Source organism: Anopheles gambiae, chromosome 3 (genome assembly GCF_943734735.2).
Source record: "Anopheles gambiae chromosome 3, idAnoGambNW_F1_1, whole genome shotgun sequence".
Classification (NCBI taxonomy): Eukaryota; Metazoa; Arthropoda; class Insecta; order Diptera; family Culicidae; genus Anopheles; species Anopheles gambiae.
In genome coordinates this window covers 96593290-96617389 of record NC_064602.1, presented here as the reverse complement: position 1 = coordinate 96617389, position 24100 = coordinate 96593290, and the positions used below count along the sequence as shown (strand labels likewise).

The 24100-nt window shown below is 46.1% G+C and overlaps 3 protein-coding genes across 6 annotated transcripts in view; 2 read left to right on the top strand and 1 right to left on the bottom strand.

Moving 5' to 3' along the window:
* The first annotated feature begins 3 nt into the window (after positions 1-3).
* LOC133393420 (putative polypeptide N-acetylgalactosaminyltransferase 9) lies at positions 4-2199 on the top strand. The gene is made up of 3 exons (XM_061658421.1): positions 4-756; positions 835-999; positions 1062-2199. Exons 1-3 carry the CDS (start codon positions 174-176, stop codon positions 2111-2113), a joined length of 1800 nt encoding a protein of 599 aa, XP_061514405.1. The 5' UTR covers positions 4-173; the 3' UTR covers positions 2114-2199.
* Positions 2200-2232: 33 nt separating this feature from the next.
* On the top strand, positions 2233-4057 carry LOC133393424 (alpha-amylase 2-like). The gene has a single exon (XM_061658429.1). The coding sequence runs from the start codon at positions 2322-2324 to the stop codon at positions 3942-3944; it is 1623 nt and encodes a 540-aa protein (XP_061514413.1). The 5' UTR covers positions 2233-2321; the 3' UTR covers positions 3945-4057.
* A 636-nt stretch (positions 4058-4693) lies between these two features.
* LOC1280437 (protein kinase C, brain isozyme) overlaps positions 4694-24100 on the bottom strand; it is a 64686-nt gene continuing 45279 nt past the window's right edge. For all 4 annotated transcript variants that reach the window (XM_061658416.1, XM_061658415.1, XM_061658417.1 and 1 more), the window contains 9 exons: positions 17213-17341; positions 13604-13757; positions 13298-13526; positions 12922-13227; positions 12572-12663; positions 11933-12134; positions 11662-11850; positions 11449-11589; positions 4694-11370 (listed from right to left, as the gene is read on the bottom strand). In XM_061658416.1, the coding sequence (XP_061514400.1) occupies positions 11218-11370; positions 11449-11589; positions 11662-11850; positions 11933-12134; positions 12572-12663; positions 12922-13227; positions 13298-13526; positions 13604-13757; positions 17213-17341 (1595 nt within the window). In that variant the 3' untranslated portion in view covers positions 4694-11217. The remainder of the gene's footprint in view (positions 11371-11448; positions 11590-11661; positions 11851-11932; positions 12135-12571; positions 12664-12921; positions 13228-13297; positions 13527-13603; positions 13758-17212; positions 17342-24100) is intronic.

Sequence of the window (24100 nt, the reverse complement as noted above, 5' to 3'; positions counted from 1 at the left end):
CTACCGACGACACGTACGGAGAGAGCGACTGTATAAACAAAACTCTCAAGGTAAAGACATGTGAGATCTCTCTCACCATTCTCAACTGGTGAACGAACATTGAATGAAACCAGTTGATTGCGTTCTATGCGTTCGGTGTTGTGTTTGCCAAATAAACAAACTATCAACGAACAATGCGCCCTCTATTTATCAGACGACGTGATGTTTCATATAATACACTCAAAAGAGATCGCAGATGGGCAGTTTGCAAAAAAACAGTGAAACGATTCCACCATCGCCAGATGGTTCACAGACGAAACATTCGCCGTCTATTTACGGCCTGTCTGTATCTGACAGTGTTCAGCACAGCTTGCCTGTTTTACAGGATCTTCCTGATGAACGAATCGTTGGAGCAGGAAGTCACACACAACATACGATCGCGATCGGTTGTTCCTCCCGGAGATTTGGGAACTCCTGTACAGATCGATCTGACGAACAATGCTACCATCGCGATGGTACAGCAAGGTTTGAAAACGTTCGGATACAATGCGTACGCTTCAGATCTGATGTCGCTCCGGAGACGCTTGCCGGATGTACGAGCAGCCTGGTGTCGGGAACAGGATATCGTCAGCTCACGCCTACCACCGACATCGATTGTAATTGTGTTCTACAATGAGGCCTGGTCTGTGCTGCTTCGAACGGTTCACTCCATCCTGGATCGTACACCGGATCATTTAATCCACGAATTAGTACTGGTGGACGATTACTCCACTGCAGGTGAGCGCAGTCTTGCATTGAACTATGAGTTAATGGTGCAATATTTTTACACCTTGATGGCTTGGTGTTTCGCTTCAGCTTATTTGAAAACACGTTTAGATGATTATGTAGACCGCTTTCCGAAGGTACGTATAGTGCGAGCACCCAAACGACTGGGACTAATTGGTGCGAAGGTGTTTGGTGCCAAGACGACGACCGCCAGTGTGATCACCTTCCTAGATGCGCACGTTGAGTGTACTGAGGGTAAGAAGGTTGTAGAATGAGCAGATCTCTCTATCTAACAGCTTGTTCTTTCCCACTGACAGGCTGGCTTGAGCCGCTTCTTGATGTGATTGCGAGAAATGCCACCACTATCGCCATGCCAACGATAGATCAGATCGACGGATTCACCATGCAGTTGAAGACGGATTCCGCCCCACAGCTTGTCGGTGCCTATCGGTGGGATCTTAACTTCGGGTGGTGGGGTAGAGCGGCAATGAAGAAGCGCTATTCCAACCCGTACGTGCCGTTCGACACACCCGCCATGGCCGGAGGACTGTTTGCGATCGATCGGGCGTTCTTCGAGCGGCTCGGCTGGTATGACGATGGGTTCGAGATGTACGGGATCGAGAACATCGAGCTGTCGATGAAGAGCTGGATGTGTGGTGGCCGCATGGTGATTGTGCCTTGCTCGCGGGTTGCACACATACGCAAGCAAAGCCACCCGTACCTGGACAGCGCTGGAAAGGATGTGATCATGAAGAACTCGTTGCGGCTCGCTGAGGTGTGGATGGACGAGTACAAGCAGGTATTGTACGATGTGTACGGCATTCCTCGCTTCTTCCCGCGCTACTTTGGATCTGTCGATGGACGAAAAGCCGTACGTGCTGGTGCCGGTTGTGGAAGCTTTCGCGATTACGTGCGCAATGCTTTCCCGGAAATGATGAACCCACTCGTGCCGGGTGCGTTCCGGGGCGAGGTACGCAATGCTGCACTTTCAAGGCGATATTGTCTGACGCACCATTGGAGCAATCATTCACTATCGATGGTAGTGTGTGATAAACGGGAGAAGCAACAGTACTGGACACACAACTTCTACCACGAGCTCAACAACTACTCGCGATGTATCGAAATAATCGCTTCGAAAGGATATCGGTTCGTGGTGAGAAGATGCCATCGCGACGAGAAAACCCGCACCCAACGGTGGCAGTATGTGGTGGAGAGTGGTCAAATTAAAAGTGAAATTGTTAACCAGTGTCTTGCGGTAAGGGAGGGAGAGAGTGCGATAACATTAGAACGTTGTAATTCATCTGAACTCCGTCAGAAATGGTTGGTGAAGTTTGTAGAGCTAGATGTTTCTATCTTTCGGTATTATTAGCACTCAAAAACAAACAAGCATTTTGCATTATAATGCAGGGTTTTCGTGTTAATGTGTAATAGATAAATATCAACTTACCGTTCTTAAATGAGTCATTTCTCCCCGACCTTGTAAATCCCCCGTTCTCTATAATTACTCGATTCAAAGCGGTACCGATGATACGCCGCACAATATCGCGCTCGTTAATCGCCACTGACTGACACTTCCGATGACATGCACACTTTGCAGAGCCTACTACAATCGCGACCTGTTTTACTGTCCACTCATTTACGGTCAATTGGTCAGCGAACTAGACGGCATGTTGGGAGGTTCGCTGTGCCTTCTGCTTTGCTGTTCGCTCGCGTCTGCTCAGTTCAATCCACACTTTCTACCGGGACGACACGCGATAGTGCAGCTGTTCGAGTGGCGCTACGAAGACATCGAGCGGGAGTGTCAAGCGTACCTCGGTCCGCACGGGTTCGGTGCGGTTCAGCTGTCGCCGGTGAATGAAGTTCGCGATGGAACGAGCTGGGCCGACCGGTACGAACCGGTTTCGTTCAAACTGACCAGTCGCTCGGGAAACGAATCGTCGCTGCGGTCGGCTATCGATGCCTGCAATAAGGCCGGTGTACGTGTAATCGTTGAGGTAGTGCTGAACCACATGGCTCGTGCTGATTCCGGCTCCTCCACGACAACGCGTGGCACAGCTGGCTCGACCGTAAACCCTGCCACCCGTGACTATCCCGATGCACCGTTCAGTGCGGCAGACTTTAACGACCAGTGCCGCATCGTCAACCCGGAAGACCCGCACGAGCTGCGCAACTGCTGGAAGGAAGATCGACCCGATCTGAATCTCAGCCTGTTGCGCGTCCGGGAGCGTATTCTGAGCTTCCTCAACCGACTGCTGACGTTCGGGGTGGCAGGTTTCTTTGTCGATTCTGCGCTGTACATGTGGCCGCACGATTTGCGGGCAATTTTCGATAAGGTGCAGAATCTTACCACGGTCGGAAGTGTCTTCCCAACGGGTAGTCGTCCGTTCGTCTGTCTGGATCTCTCGTACCACGGACTTAGCGGGTCGGAGCTGGCACTGCGTGCAAGATGGAGTGACTACAGTGACCTTGGAATGATTGCACAGGATCGCTTTGCGTACGACATTGGTGATGTGCTGCTGAAAAGGAAGCCTTTCCACTACTTCGTTCACCTCGGCACCCGGCTCGGGTATGTACCGCGCGAGAAAGCCCTGATCTACGTCAACAATCCGCAGCTCCAACGACTTCCCGATGCGGACGGTGATCTGTGGGTCGTTTCGCCGCGCAACCGACGCGCGTATCAGATCGGTCTTGCGTTCATGCTAGCGCATCGCTATGGCACACCGCGCATTACTAGCTCGTACCAGTTTGCAAACGCTTCCCAAGGTCCTCCCAGTGACGCTCAGGGCAAGATAGCACCCGTTCTTTTCGATAACTCAGGCCACTGCCGACTGCCGTGGATCTGCGAGCATCGATGGCCGGTGGTGCGGAAAATGGTTCACTTCCGCAACGTCACCAACGGCACCGCAGTAGGGGCGTGGGTTGACAATGGCCAGAATCAGATCGGCTTCTGCCGTGATCGTGTTGGGTTTGTGGCCTTCAATGCGGAAATTTCGCTCTCGCTCAAAGCGAACTTGTACACGTGCATGATGCCGGGGGTGCACTGCGATCTGATCAGCGCAAGGGACGATAAGCTCGATGCGGATGGTGACTGCCCGGGTGCAACAGTGACGGTGGCCACCAATCGGCGGGCAGAGATTTTCATACACAGTCAGCTGGAGGAACCATTCATAGCGCTGTTGAACACTTTCAAACCAAATTAAACGTATGTAAGTGTGAAGAGAATTTAAAATAATCATAAAAACACGGCGCCTAAAGCTATGCAATGCGCATTACAATTTTAGCCTTTCAGCCTGTCATCACGCTGTTTTATAAAACCGATCGCACACGATCTATTTTGATGATGATTTTTCATTCGTTTTCTTTGTTTTTACTCTCTTTATATCCTTATACAGCTTGATGTAGCACTCTATATTAGCTTCAAAATCGAATCACAACAATGAGAAGTGTTTTGAATTGTATGGAAACAGAAACACTGAAAGGTTCGTAATAATAATGCGTTTCGCCTCTGACTGTGTATCTGTGTGTGTGTTTAAGTGTTTGTTTGTGTGTACTATTTGTTCAACCCCTCCTGCACTCACTCTTCCACACACACACACACCGGTTCGCTTCCACAACCTTATCGCTGCCCCAAATGTTCCTTCTCTCGCCTTCTGTCCAAACGCTTCCCATCAGCTAACGTGCGTCGTACGTTCGTCGCTTGACCCCAACCGACCGCATACAACCGTGCGTGTAATTCTATGTCGAAAATTTCGTGATACACATAAAAAGGTAAATTTTGGTTCATGTGTTTCAAATGTATCGTCACGTGTGAGTGGTGTGTTTCATATTTTTTGCTTTTTTTTTTGTTCTTTGCTACCCATTTGATGGTGACTGTGTGTGATCGAGAGGAAGTTTATTCATAAAATTTCCCTTACAATATCAACATCCAGATGTGTTTTTTTTTTCTGTGTGTGTATGTATGTGTGAGTTCAGCTTCATTCTAATGAGACTCGATTAAAGATGGCAACGGGGAAAATCTCGTCCGTTTGCTTCTTGCTACTTGCCAGATGTCTCGTGTTAGTGTATTTTTGTTTGCTTCTTCCATTGAGTCTTTTTCTTCTTCTTCTTCTTCTTCTTCTTCTTGAGTTACTTTATTTGTCATTTTCATTAAAAGGGAAATAGAGCTAGAGGAAGAAGACGTCTTTTTGTTTTTTTTTCGAAAGAGTGCATCAATCGATGAAATATATATATGTTATACGGATTTCGTACTGTTTCATTTATTTCCCTCTTTCATCGCGTGTTTGCTCTTTCTCTTCCGCTTACTTAGTTACTTTGTCATTGTTACGATATCGCTACACGTGTTTGACTTTATGGTTGATCTCACTTTTAGGTTGGTTTTCATTTTTATATCTCTCTTCTTGCTTTCATTTTTATATATGTCTCTTTGTCATATGTCATCTTCTCTTTCGCTCTTTCTTTTATCTCTTTTTTCTAAAGTCTGTTCTCACGGGGATGTTATGTTCTTCTGTTGTTGCTTTGTTTTTCCTTCAAGAGCCTTACCCTTCCCTATTAGTGTCCGTTCCAGTGCGATCCATGTGTTAGCCAATTAGCTTGTTCTTTTTTTTCCCGCTTTGCGTTCGATCTTCACCAACGACAAGCCCGTTTCCGTCCAATGCCCCATGTCCCTGTCGTACGATACGATACGATTTGCTATAGAGATTTGTTAAAAATTAAGGCAGTGGTGAAATAGAAATTGTATCCTGCATTTACCATATTCTTCGCTTCTTCTCTCTGTTCTGTTCTTGTTTTTTGTTCTGCTCTGTCTTTCTGACTCGCGCTAGTTTTGCTGTCTTGTCTTGGTTGATTCGGTGGCGGCTCTTGCTCCTTTCGTACACACTTTTAACACGTCTCGCTTTAACTGGGTGTAAACACCCTTTGTTTGCTCGTTTTTAAGTTTCACTTTGTTTAATAGTATTTTTATTAGTTTTAACATCATTTTTCGCTTCGTCTCTTTTTTTTTACTTTTTAAATCATGTTTACTGGCATTTCTCTTCGCTCTAACCGCACCTGATGGAAAGGGTCAGGGGGCGGTGTATTGGTGGGAAGAATTGGGGTGGGATGTAATTCAAAAACGTATCTGTAGTAGGTCTGTCTACTGTCCTCTCTAGCAGCTCGCTACTTCGCTCAGCTAACTAATCTAACTGGTGGGGGGGATGAAAACGAAGCAAACGTTAGTGGAGTGGAAAGTTCTGAGTTCAGCTCAGAGAAACCTGGCTAAGAGGTTGGGGAGAGAGGGGAGGTAAAAGGACACGCGTGAGAGAAGGCTTTCCTATCTCTCTCGCTCTCGCTCTTCAGTTCGTACTATAGGGGTTAGTATCAGCGTATAGGCAACTGTCAAACTGTCAACAAAACCACACGGTGGGGTTTCTGCTTTGTAAGAGCGTAATAGTGTATACTGTATATTTGTAGTCGCTAGTTAGAGTTGAAATGGGTTTTGTCCTTCCTGTCGACCCGCGTCCGTAATGCATTCATCGACCCGTCCTCAACCCGTGTTGATGATTGTTTTCATGCACTGGGGAAAACAAAACAAAACGTCCGCCAGATATTGTTCCGTGTATTATTGTGTTGTTCCGGTCTTGCCTGTCCAGCTTGCTTTGGTAAGACGTTTTCCTATCAGGTTAGCATGCTGTTTTGTTTTTCTCTTTTGCTTTAAATACAGTTTAACTCTACACTAGAGCGTGTGTTTATTGTTTTTGTGTTATGTTTTTTTTCTCTCTCTTTATTTGCTTTGCATTTTATGTCGCGCACTTATGTCCCATCTGTCATTTATGTTTTGGTATTTTCATTACAATAGAGCTCTTTTCGTACCCTTCCTTTAACACCTCATTCGCACGCAGACACAGAGATAATTTTCAATTTCAACGGTTTTTGGACTGGAATAATATCGCCTTACAACAACAAAATGATAAAAATAATCTAAAAAATGTAACCGCTCGATATGAAACAGGACTAATAATGATAATGCAAACCCTTAACAATAGCTCATAGTACATAGATTCTAGTGAATGCTTGCTCACATTGCTCACAGTGTATGTGGTTCACGGTTTCACCACGGTGTTAACCTTAAAAATAATGGTTCGATTAGTTTAAAATCTGTATAGGTTTCATATAGGCGTTTAAGAAGAGGTCCTCGATGCGACCCTTTAATAATAGCGTTGAATCCAAGATTTGGCGATTCCTTAGGATACGTCTACGGCATACTCGTCCCCTTTACTCCACTCGCAACTCCTCCCCTCCTCAAACAAAGTTACGCTTAAGTCATGTACTGTTGTTCTTCAATGCATACGGCGCCTTAGTGCGGTATAAACTAACAAGGGCATTTGCATCGACTATAAACTAAAACCACAATTAGTAGTGACATTGACATCCGATTGCTTTCACGTACAAAGTAAAATCACGCCATGGAATAATTGTGATTCGAAAGTAAAAATTCTACCACCTCTACCACGCGGTTGTTGGCTCTCACTAATCCTGCTCACTACTAGCACACTCACACTCTCACTGGCACTCAATTCCTTTCCCTCGTTGGGCTACACCACTTGTCGCCGCTTTCGGCATGTCGGCTCTTTAGACAGTACGCTGGAATGTTTACAGACTATACAGAGTGGAAAGAGTAAGTGTGTGTGTCTGTGTGTCTGTGTCGAGTAGGAAGCAATGCACATCTCCATCTCAATACCCCAATTTTGCTTCGTAAGATCTCAGGCTTAGAGGATGTGGTAGAATACCGGTGCCTAACACCGATCGTGCATGATACTTGCCCCGTGTGATGTGTCTGTTTTGTATGTTTGTGTTTGTGTGATTTCTACTATTCGTTTACTCCATTTACTTCGTGTGTTACTTGCTGTGTTGTGTCACATTTCTACTATACTGTTCTGTTTTCATCTCTACCACATTGCTCACTTCGTCTTAATAGTGTTTGTTTCTCTCTTGTTATAACGTTTATATAGATTGTCATTTTCGTTTACATTCGCTTTGAACGACTTTCCTCTTCATCCATTCCAAACCAATCAAATCACATCCAATAATGCGGATTTCACTATCATTTGACGCATTCTTTGCTCTACTTCTAGAAGAGACAGTGCCTATATCTATAGCTTTTCCTTGCTGTGTATCTGATATGATCTACTAGATCTTCCAATGTTCTTCTGCTCTAGCTTCCTCTCTGCAGCGCTCATTCCTTGCATTCCTTTTTCTTGTTTGAAATCGGTTATCTACTTTTTGTTTCTCCACATATCTCACATATCCGCTATAGAAGAGTGTACGATTGCGCTGTTTTTTTTCTATCTTGTGTATTCTATTTTGCATTTAATGAGTGTGTGTATGGTTTTGTGTGTGTTTCTTTCTTCTTCTATATTGTTTGAATAAATTGCTTCTTTTTGCTGGTGTATGATGTACCTTTTGGTTTTCACGTTCACTTGCACAAGACAATTAGAGTTTTGCAAAGCACAATAAATAGGTCTCGCCGTAAGATTAGGCTCACTCGGTACCTTAATTGTGTTGTTCTCATTTAACTGTGAATTGCCATTGTGACTATGAGTTGTGTTTTAACTTTCCACAGTGTTTTCTTCTCCTTCTCGTCTGTAAGAAAGTGTACTGTGATAGTGAGTTGTACTCCGGCTTTCTTGATCTACCGGGTGCGATGTATGCTCTTTTGCAAATGCGTGTTTACTCTATCAATAATGTTATGTGTATTGTTTGTTGTGTGTTTTTTTCTCTTTCTCTCTCTTCTTCATTCCATTACTTTAGTATAAGTCATATAATGTGGTTTTATTCCTGCTGGAAATATATCGCCCACCGTTCACTGTCTTTGCTAGTTTTCTCCCTTTATTTTACCTCACATTGTTTTTTTGTTTTTGTTTTGTTTGTTGCTTTATTCGATACATATATAAATACATCAGTAAAGTGCAAGATTAAAGCTCCTTTTGGTTGTTCATAAACAGGTTTCGAGAGACAGCGAGATGTGTGTGAGTGTGTTTTTTTCCTTTTGCGGGTGTGTAAGTGGAAATGAGATTTCTTTTGCTTTGTTCATGAAAGGTTTCATCTTTGTAGCTGCAGAGTGTGGTTGCATCCGTCTTTGCTCTGTGAGCTATCAGGTTAAGGTGCAGGTGTTGAAGCTAGGTTTCCTTTTCCCCTTCCGTCAGATTGTTAATAGATCTTTCCCGTCTCTCTCTCTTGCTCTGTCATTACGATTATTATACTTGTTATCTCTATTATTGCTACTAAAACGAGTATGCGTGTGTGTTTGTGTGTATATATTCGACAATTTCTACCGATTAATCGCGAACGCGTGCACTGATGTTCTTGTTTTGGTTTGGTGCTTGCTGTCTTTACTTTTGATGATTGTGTTGTTCTGTGGCACGTAAGTTATACCTTTGCGGGTCAAGACCTGACCCAACCCGTCCGATCTACACAACGCAGAAGAATGCACCGCTTGTCGCGCGTGTCGAATGTGAAACGAATGGTGCATACTCTTTCCTTAATTAAATCTCTCTCCACACACATACACACGCACATTCCACAAATAGCTTTGCTTCATTTGGATTTCCTTTAACGCTCTATATAGTTGAAAAAGTGGTGTTTTCTTAGTACACACGAGACCTACACATGGTTTGATCCTGTCTTACGTGTTGCTGTTTTTTTTGTTTGTTTATTACTTTAAATGGTTAATTGTATATTGTGTTTGCTAATCTCCTGCTTCTTCCATCTCTGTTTACCTTCCAGCAGCAAAGTTCAGGTGCCATTATTCTAGTTGTGTAAGGGTTTGGTTTTTTCTTCCATTATTTATCTAAAAAAACCCAAAAGCCCCCCTTCATAAATAGAGTGTGAGCGAGAGAGTGTGTGTGTGTGTTTTATGTATGCAATTCTACTCGTCCAGTACGATGTGGGGGGGATGGGGGAAGTTGTGTGAAACTGCTGAGTAAATAGGGCCCTCTAAAGTCTTGACCCGAAGCCGAGCGCCCCGGGCCATTTAAAACATGATCAGTGCACACAGCCAAATGGAGCATTTTACTGGTTGTTTGCTTGCTAGTTAATGTATTACTTGTGTATGTACTGTTCTACTACACGTTCCTCTTCGCACGGAAAAATAGTTGTCTCTTTTTATCTAAATTTTGTTGCTGAAATAAAACGCAAACGGAGAAAACTGATTGAACGTTGCACCCAACACACCCAGCGTAAACAAACGGACACGCAACAGATCAATTAGAAAACGCGCACGCTTCGCCGCGCTCACGTGAGAGTAACGCAATTGGGGAAAAATTTAACCTGCCACTCGCTATTAATGAGCCCGTTATGCGCACGCACGCACTATCGTTAAATGCTTATATAGTATAAAAGTGTGTAGATTTTAACAAGGTGCAGATGTTTTAAAGCGTGCAACCAACTGGAACACCGCACAGACTGCTGCGTTCGTTGCGCTGCATTACGTTGCGCACCAGCAAAGCACGTGGCGCCCCGAAACACCGCAACCGAACACCGGCAGTCCCTGAGCGGGCGGCTGGGAACACGGTAATGAGTGTAAAAGTGGTATTTAGTAGATAAAAGTGTTTTGTTTTGGCAATTAGATTCCCGTTTTTTTTTTGTTTTGTTCTCCCACAAACACATGCGCGCGCACGCGCAACAAAACAACCAAGCCGGTTCAGATGGATCGCTAACATGCGCGACAAATCCTCGCGTGCCTTGGTGGCTTTGCTCTTTTAGTTTTACTAGCTAAACATGTACAGGAATTATACGAGAGTATGGATTTTGTGTGGGTGTGTGTGTTTGTTTTCTTAAAAACGCTCTTGAAGTACAGGCTTTTCTTGCTTTCCGAAGAGAATGACTTTTATATAGGCAAGGATTTTCCATTTAAAAACAAATTACAAACGAAAAACTCAAAAACGCCTTTTCCTGTTGCCTGCTACCAACCCTTTCGCACACTTACTAACATAACAACAGAAAACGAACCCACGCGCACACGGGAAGACTGCACAGAGAATGGCAGAGTGGGTGTGGGTGTGCGAGAGAGCATTATGGCATTATACAAAACACACACCGATGAAGCAGCTTCGCTTTCAAAATGGAACTTTTTCGGGTGGCAAGCACACATACTGGCAAAACTGGTAAAAGCGGAACGCAATCCACTCATCCTCCCCTTTTCCATTGCGGTTTTTTCCACCGGCGTATAAACAATGAATACTTAAGAACATAACGAATCTCTTTGGGCGAGTGCACGCGCGAAACAATAACAGATAATTGGATAAATTAAAACAAACATTAAAAACGATCAACAAAAAAACGCCATCTTGGCAAGCATGAGCATGCCCTGCGACGTGGGAGGATAGAAGAACTGCACTGGTGCTTTAAGGGGAAATTGCGATCTAAAATGACACGGGAAGAACGACGCCACGGCGGAGGGACATCCTTTGGGCGTCCACATTCTGCCCCCGAGCCGCCTTAGACGTACTGCACAAACTCGGGATTAAGATACGAGAAGCCGTTGAACTCCGTCTGGTCCAGGTTCATCATGAACAGCTTGTCGGTCGGGGTAAGATCGGTCTTCTCCGACGTGAACTGTCGATCGAAGTTCGACACGTCCTTGCGATGTTTCTGCGATGTAACGTGAGAGAGAGAGATTTGTGTGAGCAAGTATGCACAAGTGGGAGGCAACCTCAGCAAGTGACTTACAATCTTTGGCTTGAACGGTGGCTGCACCTCACGGTTCTCAATCTTTTCCCAATCGATACGGCGGAAGAAGGCGTGCGCACGAACGTCCTCCTCGCCGCGAGCTCCACAGCCCAAGCGTTTCTGCGGGTTTTTGGTGAGCAGCTAAAACATGGAAACACAGTAATGTTAATGTTTTTTTTAAAACTTTCTCAAATACTTCAATGCCTCTCTTACCCCCTTGCAGACGTCTTTGGCTTCCTTGCTCAAGCTCTTCGGGTACGACACGTTATGGTCCGTGATGGCGGCAAACAGCTCCTCCTCGTCCTCCCCATCGAACGGGGGCTGACCGACCAGCATCTCGTACAGCAGCACACCGTAGGCCCACCAGTCGACCGACTTGCCGTACGGTTGGTACAAAATGATCTACAAAAAGGCAATGGCCAAAACGCCAGCAACGATACATTAAACTCCATACAGCTAGTGCCCGGCGAGCGGCAGACCGTACCTCCGGCGCAATGTAGTCCGGTGTGCCGCAGAACGTTTTCGTCGTCTTGTCGCCCAGGATGCCCTCCTTGCACATGCCGAAATCGGCTATCTTAATGTGCCCGTCCATGTCCAGCAGCACGTTGTCCAGCTTCAGATCGCGGTACACGATGCCCCGCGCGTGCAAATAAAACAACCCGATAGCAATCTCCGACGCGTAGAACCTGGAGAAAGGTCGTGGTGGTGGAAGGGAAAACAAAAGAAAACAACATTCAGGACCGAAAATAAACACCGACACCGAAAGCTAGAACGCCCTCATTCAATTAGCCACCGGTTAATCGATCGCTTTTTCCGGCGAACTCTTGAGTGGGCCCCTCGCTCGCACTGTTTTCTTCGGACCGGGGCGAGCGAAAGCGTATCCCGGCGACGGAATGCGATAACTGAATTACCGAAACCGGTAATTAGACGCTACAAAAATGACTTTTGTTTGCTCTTTCTCTTTCGCTCTCTCACTTGTGTTGTCGAGAGGGCAACATTTTCTTAATAACATTCTCGCAGCAACGCTCGTTCTTTACGTCATCGTCCTAGCCGCATTGTTTGCTATAGGTATAATGGCACTTCGCCACGGTACTACATTTTGGGAGGAAGGGGGGACACTTACACAGCGACTGGTTCCTTAAATTTGCCACACTGCTGAATTTGGAACATGAGATCACCACCGTTGACGTATTCCATGACAAAGTACAGACGATCCTGGAATGGTATGAGAAAGAGAATGTAATGCCGTTCCAATTATGTCTTGACAAGCGTGTTTTTCAATACAAATTACATAGCTTTAGGCGTTTCTTGCTTCTAATTAGCTAATTTCCCCTAAACGTAGGCAATTTGCATGACAAAATCCATGCTGCTGTACATTGCTGCCAGGCAAATTGCCTAACTGTAGGCGCTTTTTCAAGCAACTGTCTTATTTCGCCCAAATGTATGCAATTTGCATTGAAAATGCCGTCTTACCATAGTTTGGAAGCAAGAGTGCAGCTGCACCAGGAACGGCGGCTTGCTGGACAGGGCCAGGACGCGCTTCTCCACCATCGTGCACTCGACGTCATCGTCCTGGATGATGATGTCCTTCTTCAGGATCTTGATCGCGTACAGCTCATCCGTGCCCTTGCGCTCCGCCAGCATCACCTTGCCGAACGAACCCTTGCCCAGTACCATCAGGAAGTTGAAGTCGGTCGCCCGGATGACGTCCTTCTTCGTCATGTTATGCGGCACGTCCTTGTCGCCCATCATCGGGATCTTCTTCGTGATGGATGTTTTCTATCGCACGCGCAGGAAATGAAGTTGTAATTGTCTTTCAAAACAGTCATACCACAGTACACCGGCTTACCCTCATTTGGCTCTTGAGCTGCACCAGATCGGCACCCTCCTCCGGCACTGGTACGTTGTAGTACTCGCCCTCCTCCTGCGTGAGCAGCTTGAACCACCCATCGACCGGGTTCTTGAGGATTTCCGAGATGCCGAACGAAAGCGAGCCCATGAAATCGTTCCGCGAGGTACGATCCCAGTCCCACACCTCGATCAGCAGACGGCGGTCCTTATCCTCCGGCTTGAGATCGCTGTCAGTCAGGAAGCAAGGAAGAAGAAGAAGCATAAGCCAGTTGTGATGGTGAGAGCCATCAAGCTCAATACTCACAATATCAGAGTTTCGTTCCACACCGGATTGAGCGAGGCCCGGATGGTTTTGGTTTTCTTCTTCACGTTGTCCGCGTCCGGGATCAGTTTGATCTTGACGTACGGATCGCTGGAACCGTTCGGATCCATCGGAATAAGGTTGCGGCCCTGTTTCACTGTTGTCGGGAAGAAAGAGAACGAGAAAAGTTGATTCCCATGCAAAGAATCCTGTTTTAACGATGATGCTACACTCCGCACAGTGGGTAAGCGTATTAAAAATGTATATATAAATATCTTGTACTTTTTGCATGCTCCTATTCGCTGTCAAGCACCCTCACACGACCGTACCATTAACGGCCTTGGGGTTTTGTGCATCCTCACCCAAAGCCATCTCGTTATTGTTTCGAGCTATTCATTAGCGTGCTCACGGAGACGAAGGCTCATCGTTTCATCTCCATTTTTCCCCCCCATTGTACCCGTGATTAAAGGCACAAGGGAAAGGCACAAAACGGACGCGGGGAGAAGAAAGGCGCCCTGTGGCAGCCACCGGATGGGGAGGCGATGTTTGTTTCGTGTCTTCGAAACGACGTTCTAATGATGCAACATTATGCTACCGTAGCACTAGAGGCTAAGCTCACGCTGTACGAACATTTCGATTTTTCTCTCACATACACATACATCTACACACAAACACAAGCACAACGAAGGTAGTGTGCAAAAGGGGTTGTATTTTTAAAATACCGTCCCCGTCTGCCAACGCTTGCGGACGCGCACTACAATCAGGCCCTTCTTTTCGGCACCAGCAGCCATTTTTACCACTATGTGTGTGTGTGTGTGTGTTGTCGGGCCGACATAATGTTACTGTCTACTGTGGTTTGCTTTGTTTCCTGCTGTCGGCTTCCTTTTTCCCTCCCAACCCGGCCGCCTGTGCAATCATAATTGAAAGCGATGTGCAAGAGCTTTTCGGTGTTACATGGCACTCGGTGTGCTTTTATTCTACTGCTCGTGCGTGCGTGTGCCTCAGAAGCGGCTGGAGCTGCAATCAACAGTTGATACGATTGTGGAGGATTATTTGCGATAGAGCTTACTTTTCCTTTGTCTTTTAAGCTCAGATTAATATTTGTATCACTGGAAACAGTTTCCAAAAATGCTTGTTCTTTTGCGATGAAGTACTGGGCTGCTCCATCCAAAAAAGAGACATTTTGTATTTTTGATCGTTAAATCATTCAAAAGTCATTCAAACATTCCATATTTTTCAACATATCTACTTGCTGGTTCCCTGCAATCGTTTTTCAAGTGTTTTTATACAAATAAGCTCAAGCACCAAAGGAGAAAAACTGAACAAAAAACAGCTTCAAAAACCTTCTTGTCAGAATCTTCTAACGAAACAAGACCCCCGATCTACAACAAAACGCCACGATAAGAACAATTCAAAACTAGCAAACAAAACAAACCACCCCAAAACACGAACGTATAAAGCCATCCTCCAGGCAAGGCCATGAATTGCTGTGATCATTTTATCATCTCTTGAAAGGCCTCCTTCAGCGCCCTCAGCAGATAACATCAGGTTTCCTCCACCACAAACCGACCGAAGACTCGCCGACGACTCGCCTGCAAACACACAAAAACCAACCCAGGTAAGGATGTCTCCGTTCCAGTCCAGTTGCTTTACCATTGTTGTGGTTCCATCTCAGTCCCTCTGTGTAAGTGTGTGTGTTTGTACGAAAGAGATCTTTATGCGGTTTTGCCAGGCGCGTTGTTATCGCGTGATGATTTGTACTGCGGTGTAATTTAGGTGTTGAGGTGTTGAACCGTCCAGCCGTTCCAGCCCAAGACGGCGACGTTCTCTTCCTGCACCCCGTCACCCCCTTTGCAGTGGGTGAAGGGTGATCATAAAGAAAAATCCACTCCACTTCTCAGCTCCCGTTTTTTTCTCTTCCCATCCACGCTCTATTCACAAAAGAAGGGTGCCGGAGCGTACGGTCATGAAAATAAATGTGAGTGTTTTTTGGACCGGTGGCTGCACACATAAGAGTGGAAGAGAGAAGGAAGAGAAACTCCACACCGAACCTAAGGGGGATAAAAGGGGTTTGTGATGAAACCGGGCACACATTGTGGCACACAACTTTGTCTTGCCAACACGTTGCCACTACAGTGCAATAACAGTCGTGCTGACGGCTGGCGCATAGAGTAGTTGTGTCTCGTGGGCATTGATGCGAGCGCTCGGTTGATAATCGCTTGTTGGGAAAGCAATAAAAACAAGTCGATCCAAACAGCGCTTTCTCAAACTTAAAAGCAAAAAATATTATATAACTTTAGTTTTTTGTTATACATTAGCCTTAAGGCACACATACACACACAAACCCCTTTTACCTTAAGTTTGTTCCTTTGCTAGTGGGATTGTATAAATGTCCTTGTTGCCCATACCACTCGACTGAAGCTGATAAATGAGCTTGTTTCAATTTCCCCGATCGACTCATTTGTGTTAAATCCCTCGTTAAGCTTCATGCTGGTCCACATTTCCCGTCTCTGTCTGCCACAAACACACTCACACTCGCTCTCGTACTAGCAGTGTATCACTTTAATTTATCGCATTACATTTTACGTCCTATCAATCAAACTGAGCCGGTCGAGCCGAGTGCAAAGAAAATAGAAATAAAAACAACACCCAAGTCCCGGTGGGATCCCCTTTTATGCTGGGCTGTAAAACCGATTCACCAGCACGAGCCCCTCTGTTCTAGAGAAACACACCGATCGAATTAATCCTTTTCTTCAATTGAAACAGAAACACCATTTCGAGCTGAACCGCATCCGTTCCGGATCGTTCTTTTCTTCCCATTTTACCCGTCCGTATGCAGGGGTCCATTGCTTCCTTCTTTTCTCTTTCCCTTCACGTCAATCTGTAGCAATAGAACGTCCTTTTCTGAGTGTGTGTGTGTGTCTGTTGCTGAAAAGCTTAATCCATTTTGCTGTTGCTGCTGCTGCTGCTGCTGAGAGCAAAGCTGCACAGAGCCAAGCACTTCAATTGCTTCCACTTCCGGCATGCTAAAATCGTTACCCAGTTTGAGAAGTTGATGTTTCTTAAACCACACACTTTCCCATCATCGTTATGTGTGTGTGTGGGTGTGTGCTCACTGTGCCCGTTTTATTCCCATCCAGCTTCGTACCATTAAACCCAACCCCCATCTATATTTGTTTGTTACACATGGTCTTTTGTTTTTCCTTCATTTCTTCGCCACAGCGCAAACAGCGGATGCCTGATTCTTCCACGCATGAGCTCCATGAGTACACCATGGGGGTAGGGGTAGCAGCAATTTTGCTTCTAATGCTTCTACGGGATAAAAAGGTTGCTATGGGTGATGTACATAAATTTGGCATAATAAATGTACAATCGCTTTACCGTGCATTGGAGTGGATAGGATTCGCTCGAAAAAAACGGAGCTGTTTTTTATGGTCTTCACTTCGTCCGCGATAGCGAAAGGTTCTCAGAAGGAAACAATGGATATTTAAAAAGCCCTCCCCAACCATCTTAAGGTGGATCTTTATTTCCGGGCACGAGCACGAAAAGCCTACGGCTTAAATAATAAAATTTGTTCCGGTGAAACGAACCGCCCGGTTCGCGCTAGCTTACCTTCAATGTTGAGCTTGCCCGCCGCATACGTGATCGTCAGCTGGATGCGCCCCCGGCGCTCGGTATGATCACATCCGCAGAGGTTCGGTACGCTCTCCTCGCACCGTTTGTGTACGTTCATATCACATGCTGCGCCGGCAAGGGAATCGGCCAATCACGCGGGTTGGAAGGTCGCCGCACGCACCAGCCGAACGAGAAGAGCCGACGAAAGAGAGCAACAGAAACAAATTAGCAATGTGATCTTGAACGGATGTTCATTGCGTATGACGAAGGTGGTATGAGTGATGGATTTAAACTACTTTAATTTTATGTTTTTTTGTTTTTGGTTAATTTTAAAATGAAGTTTACAGTTATGTTTTTAATCTGTCATATTTTTTTTAGAGACAAGAAGATGTAGATTGAAAAGATAGAAACACAGAGAAAATAGCAGAAAACGGCGACGGAGAAGAAAATACATCTAAAAGAAAAGACAGTTTATTCCAAGATTTTTTTGTAAATAATACTTTTGAAAGTGTAGTTGATAAACTAGTGTGATGGTGTAAGAAACCGAGCTATATCCGTTGTAGAGTAGTGAAACTCTGGTGAGCTTGGGTGCTTTAAAGCAACATTCGTACAGCATTATCGCTTCGCGCTTGTTGGAGCTTTAGTCCTTGCAGTTGTTTATGGAGCAGAAACTGGTTTTAAATCTAGTTTGAAAAGCTATACGTGTTTGTGTAGGTGATATTGTGAGTATTGTAAGTTAGGCAGAAGCTTTCACAAGACGTCTATTGAGAGGATTAGTGCAGCTAGGGGGAAAGGTAGAGAGAGTAGAATAGCTACATCCATAAGTGCCCACAAGAAGGATAGGATATTCGCATCTGCCACATAGAGGTGGAACAGGGGATGGAGCAAACACTCGAGCAGGATGTTTTGTTGGAGTTAGTGATATCTTTTTAAATTGAGTTTATTCTTTTTTTAAACTTTGTTAGTAGGCTTTAAAAGGCTCAACACATGAGAGACAGCAAGTGAATACACACACACACGAACAATTAAGGGTTAAATAAGGCTAGAAAGGGACAGAGAAGTCTATGGGGTATGTGCAAGAGTGACATAGATATAGACGGAGGTTTACAGCGAGCGATAGAGTTTGGCAGGAGACAATCTACACAAGTATGCTGTCGCTGAAGAATTTACGACCCAATCATACACACACTCGCAAGCACGCTATCACAAACAGAGTCCACGCAGGCACAGTCAGATCGGTGAAGGGGTATTGTCAGTCCATGCATTTCTCTTCAATCTGCTGTTGAAAATATATTAAAAACAATTCTACTCTATAATCAGTCCTTAAATCAATCCATAACCGACCTTTGCACGAAAACATTACCCAAATTTCACGAAACTCTTAAAAAACACGTACTCCACCATATAAATTTGATTTTGTCATTGCCTTTGCATAACTTTAGGCGCTTTATTTGCCCAATTCCTTATTCATGCGTTGCAAGCATTTCGGCGGTAAAATCCAGTGCCAAATTCTTTGCTATTGCTTGGTATTAAATGCGCCACATGAAGTACTTCGCATTCAAACAACGTCATCGCCAGAATAGTCTCCCTCACAGCCGAGCGGATCTTACCACTCCTAAACCTCATCATAAACACCTCATCATCCACTGAATCTCGCGTTCAGCGGTGCCAATCATCCCACCCCAGCTGCTGGTCGTTGAGCGGTTCCAATAAACACACCGCACACCGCTTTTGTTCTGCAGCGCGAGACACATAAAATGCATCCCACGTCGTTCTGGATCCAATCGAACGAAAATCCATCAACGGTAATGCACCGTAGGGGACGATAAAGTTATCCACCTCCGTTCATCCACCTTCACTGTAAAACAAATGCAACCCAGCACACACGATTTAAGAGCAGTGCCTGTCCCCACAGTCCGCTTCCCTTTGCCTCATCGGAGCTGGTTCTTCTCCGCCTGTGTCGCTTTAAAGGCACGTGTTTTACGACCCGACCAGTAATGCCACGCTGTACGCTTTTGTCTTGTTTATTTCCCACCATTCACCTAGCGGCAAACGATGCTGCGATGGTAATTCGAGAAGAATGGGCAACGAAGAATGGCCCCGCGCACCAGTCGTTTAACGACTGAAGGTGAGCAGTGGTCGCGTTTGCTGCTCGTAACCTGCCCGTGGTACGATCGCGAGCAACGGAACTCAGGCAACAGGATGGAGGACATTGGAGACGGAAGCAAAGAAGCAACAAAAAAAACACACCCACACACTACTTTACCCGAGCTTTGAGTTTCAATTTCAGTCCTTTGCTTCCCGTCCTCCGTGGGGCAAGAAAACCAAAGTGGCTACCATTACTGGAAAATTTAATTATCTTGCACTGCCTGCCCGTTTTCCCTTGTTACGCACGCACACGCCGCTCGTGTGCGAGGAGGAAATTCCAGGACGTGAAGATGGCCTGCATAAAGCTGCCCGAGCTAAATGAGATGAGAATGTACACACACAGAGGATGGCCTGAAAAAAAGGAAACAAACTCTTTGTCCTGCTCGTTTGCAGTTCCCAAATTTGGCAAGAAAGTGCTCATTTCGTTGCAAGCAAACCCTGCATGAGTTGTGCGCTCTGTGCCAGCCCATTTACACCCTCCTGAAGGACTGGAGCTTTGCTCCCGTAATGTTCTGCTGGGTCTGTTTCAATGGTGTGATTCCAGGAAACACCGGATACTGTCACGAACGAATGATGATGATGATGATGAGCAGCAGCAGCACACTGACAGCAGCAAGGCCGGGGCAGGCGAACGGCAAACGTGTTTGAAGTAGTTTTTGCCAACTCCAACAAAACAATATTCTTCCCTCTGCACATTAAGCCCCCAGAGGAAATGACGGGCAAAACCACGTACTTCTCACGAAGATAAGAAAGTTAAGAAAAGTCTTTCTGCTCCACCAACACCAAGAAAAAAAGTCCCCAAGAAAATGAGCCTGGAAGTGAAGTAAAATTGAAATATGTTTTACATTTCCCCCCTTTTTGGGCAGCTTTCCAACTGAAACGGGAAGCATAAAGTATGAAATTATGTCCCCCATTTTACGTGCTTTTGATAGCATTAACCGCCCCAAAAACTCGCTAAATTTGCTTTAAAAAATACAATTTTGCCAAGCGCATTGCATACCTTCAGGCGGTTTTTGTTCACCGTTCCTCGCTTAGCGCAATTGCTATTATGAGCAATTGTTACCGGAAATAATAATGTCGCTGCAGAAAACCATCGCCAACTCATCGCCGGGCTGTAAAAGTAGCACCACTTGCTCATCCCATTATACCGCGCACCGCGACAGGAAAGAGAACGCCCCCCACACACCGAACCGAACGCCGAACAAAGGCAATATTATCATCTCATTATCTGGCGGGTAGAACGAAAAATCAACTTCTGCTCTTTTGGACCGGCGCGCTTTCAGCTTTCAAATTGGATCGCTGGCAGTATCGCTTCGGCTGTCGTTCGCTTTCGCTGTTGTTTTCCTTTGGCTTGCACTTTGAGCACCGTGTGTCTCGGGGAGTGAATTCATTTTCCGGTGACACTTTTGCCGCGTCTGGCCATTTGCTTTGCCCAGGGAGTTTCCCCAACTAATGACTTCAATTGGAATTGAACTTTGGTTAAGAATGGAACAATCCCTCTTCACCCCGCTGCGACTGTTTGCTCGATTTGATTTTCGCTTTGCACCGCCAGGAAACAGGAAACAGCAGAGCAGATGCAGGGGCGGCCCACAGCCCCGTCAAGGTGCACATAATCCCACTCGAATGCCACCACTTGCAGGCGAGGCGATGAGTTCGTTCGCATCCCCGAGCGCCATTATCGTTGGCATTTTAACGACTTGCCGTCAACTCGGAAGGGGATTTTCTGTTATTTGCCCCACCTGGTCCCACCATTCCGCACCTATTGCACCGCTGCACGAGTGGAATGTTTTTGCAGCCTGCAGCCGGCAACGAACTTGCAATGAATTGTAATCACAGTGATTACAGTGTTGCAACAGTAACGCTACCCCGGGAAAGAATGGGGAGAAGAAAGAGAGAAAACACATCCTCCGCCAACGCGACAAGGCGCCCCGGCGTGCGCTTTGTGTAAATTTCGACGGAAGTAAAAAGATGGACGAAGCAACACCCCCCGCTCAGGAAATCCTTTCGTGGCGCTGCAAATAATCCGGCCAAGCAGTTCCGGCGTGCGGAAGAATTTACACGCCAACCGGGGGAGGGTAAAGAAACCGTGGGAGCAGTGTTGCAGGCGCGCGTGTGGTAAATCCCCGAGGGAGGCAAGGGCGAAAAAGAAACGAGTCCAATTATTGCGATCGTTAGGGCCAAAAGTTGGGGCGATTCGATTCCCCGTTTGGCGGTGCAGGAATCCATTGAGCGTTATGTTTCTGCTCGAGTGTCCCCGTGTGGTGGCTGGGGTTTGTCGTGTGCATCTTTGTGTACGTGAGACACACACACACACACTTCACTTTCGGTTGCGAGGAAAGATTTGTTTCTGATACCATCTCCCGTATTGCATTTTCTCGCGCACACACTCCAAAACCGCGAAGATCAAGACGATTGGGAAATTGAAGCACGTTTACGGGCACAAATTTACAAGCGACACGTCTTGTGTACATGCTTTACAAGTGTTTGTTGTCTTGATTGTGGTTCGTGAACAATTTCCTTTAGGAAATCACGCTTAAAATCCTTCAATAAAGCTTACAATTAATCCCTTAAGGAAAGTGCTTTTCAAAACATTTATTACACATTCGTTTCCCAACTAAAGGGATATTTCTCTAGAGAGAGAGAGAGCTCTGTGTAATAATATTGTGGGCAATATAATAATGTCTTCCTTATGATTTTCCCTCTAGGGTCAAGACAAATATGATAATTTATGTTCTAGGAAATCCTCTTCAAATCCACCACTTCCATCCACAACACTATGCCCTTGTTGTGGTGTGCGACCCGCATTCAGCATAAGCAAGGATGGATCAACGATGCAGCCTTTTGTTGGGGAGCTAAAACCCCATCGAGGTTGTTAATAAGTTCCCTGTATCCCTCCCCGTACGACCCACCAATACACAAGCGCACGGAAGCGCGCCTGATAATGTAATGATAATTTTGCCTTCGTTTATTGAATAATTCAAACTGATTCGCTCCTCCAATCAGTGAAAGGGCGCCGTTACACTGTAATGTGAAACACAAACGCAAAACTTCTTCCCGCACAGCGCCCCGAACACCATTCACGGCCATTTTGGCCAACACGCGGAAGTTGCCGGTGGTGCCGCGGCGCTGGAAAAGTTTTGCGAGCGCCACTGGAACGCATTTAAATAAACTCCAAACGTCGCCACAGTTGTGGATAATGGGAGTTTCTAGCGATTTCTCCATTCAGGGGAAATGTAGTGAAACAACGTTGCAATTTTCGTAGAATTTTCATACGCAAAAACGCTTCTAGTAAAACCAATTCCCCGACATGCTTGAACGTAGCAACGAACCTCTAATTCAAACGTGCTGCCTTACAACACGTGCATTGAGGCGACATTTTCCATCGGGATAATCGAAGTGGGAAGCGTTATACTAACAAGCTGCTGGCTTGTTTGCGCGCTCGCCCGCAATATTTGCCAAACGAAATGGGGGAGGGGAGGAGCCTGGCACACCGTTACCAATTTCCACTTCTGTCTCGTGCGGGAGGAGGCAAACGGAAACGCAACACCCACTCGAAGAAACGTCCGGGCATTGATGACAGTTGTTTGTCGATAAATAAGAGCCGCCTTCTCTATTAGCGCAGCGCCAACCGGTACGCTAATCGTTCGCACTCTCCGCCCGCCACTTCCCATCCATTTCCCAGTGTGAAGCGTTTGGTTAAGCATTTGCGGGGCTGTACGGGGGTGTAGAGGACAGCCCATCGCTAATAGAAATCCCCCTCCCCCTGCTTTGCTACTCCCCACCACACTACCGCAGCACTGCGAGAAGAGAAATTCAACAATTGTGCTCAACCATTGCCTGGTCCCGTGCTGGCCAGCTGTCAAACCAGCTTCACCCGGTGGTGACGGCGGATTGCTTAAAGGTTCGCTCTAAAGACAGCGAACAGACCCCTTTCCCCATAGCCGGGGAACTCAATTTAATGCTTCACCAAAACCGAAACGATGCGATCTATCCCACCCCCCGTCCCAAAGGGAACTAACAGACACAGTTTGCGGTTACGCCTTTATTGATCATAGTCAATAAGCGTCCCAAAATGTTGATGGACGGACGGGAAAGAACCCTGCCGTCCGCGGCAGACAAAACCCCCCTCCTGCCGGGGGCACAATATTGAGAAGCGGCCACAATGAAGATGCGCGAGCGCCATCCAACACGGTAGCGCCGGTGCTCGGAAATTGTTTAAATTAAACTGATCAATTTCAATCAAGCACAGTCACACACGCATCGCGTTGTTTTCTTCGTTTGAAGCGTTGCTATACAGAGGGAAAAAGAGAGAGAGAGAGAGAATTCTCTGGTTGACCCACAGACGTTTCACTTTGCTGCTCCATCTAGCAGCTGGAAACTTTTCCGGGACGGGTTTGAAGGCCAGCCCGTGGGACCGTACCGGTCTATGCCGATTGGTCGAAGTGGATTGCCGAGCTTTGCATAAAATCGTCCCACTTGGGAATGAAGGATTTGTCACATCGCAAAACATACACGCGCACCACACAACAAGGGTAGAATATTAAGTTGTGGGTGCCGCCCTCGTGTACAAATTGGTGTCCCATCTTGCAGAAAGCCCTCCTTTTTTGTTTGTTTGGAGCTTCGTGCACATTCATCGAACGTATGCTCAAACACAACCGTTTTTGGGGATGGGTGGCCCTCGTTATAAGCTTCAACTGCTTGCTGGAAGGATTTATCCCCATAAAGCACGCAAATGCT

Excerpts from the sequence above, each read along its gene's own strand:
- LOC133393424 (XM_061658429.1), top strand. The coding sequence starts at position 2,322 with ATGACATGCACACTTTGCAGAGCCTACTACAATCGCGACCTGTTTTAC.
- LOC133393420 (XM_061658421.1), top strand. The coding sequence starts at position 174 with ATGCGCCCTCTATTTATCAGACGACGTGATGTTTCATATAATACACTC. Across the intron at positions 757-834 it reads GGACGATTACTCCACTGCAG|CTTATTTGAAAACACGTTTA; the intron begins GTGAGCGCAGTC and ends GTTTCGCTTCAG. Across the intron at positions 1,000-1,061 it reads GCACGTTGAGTGTACTGAGG|GCTGGCTTGAGCCGCTTCTT; the intron begins GTAAGAAGGTTG and ends TCCCACTGACAG.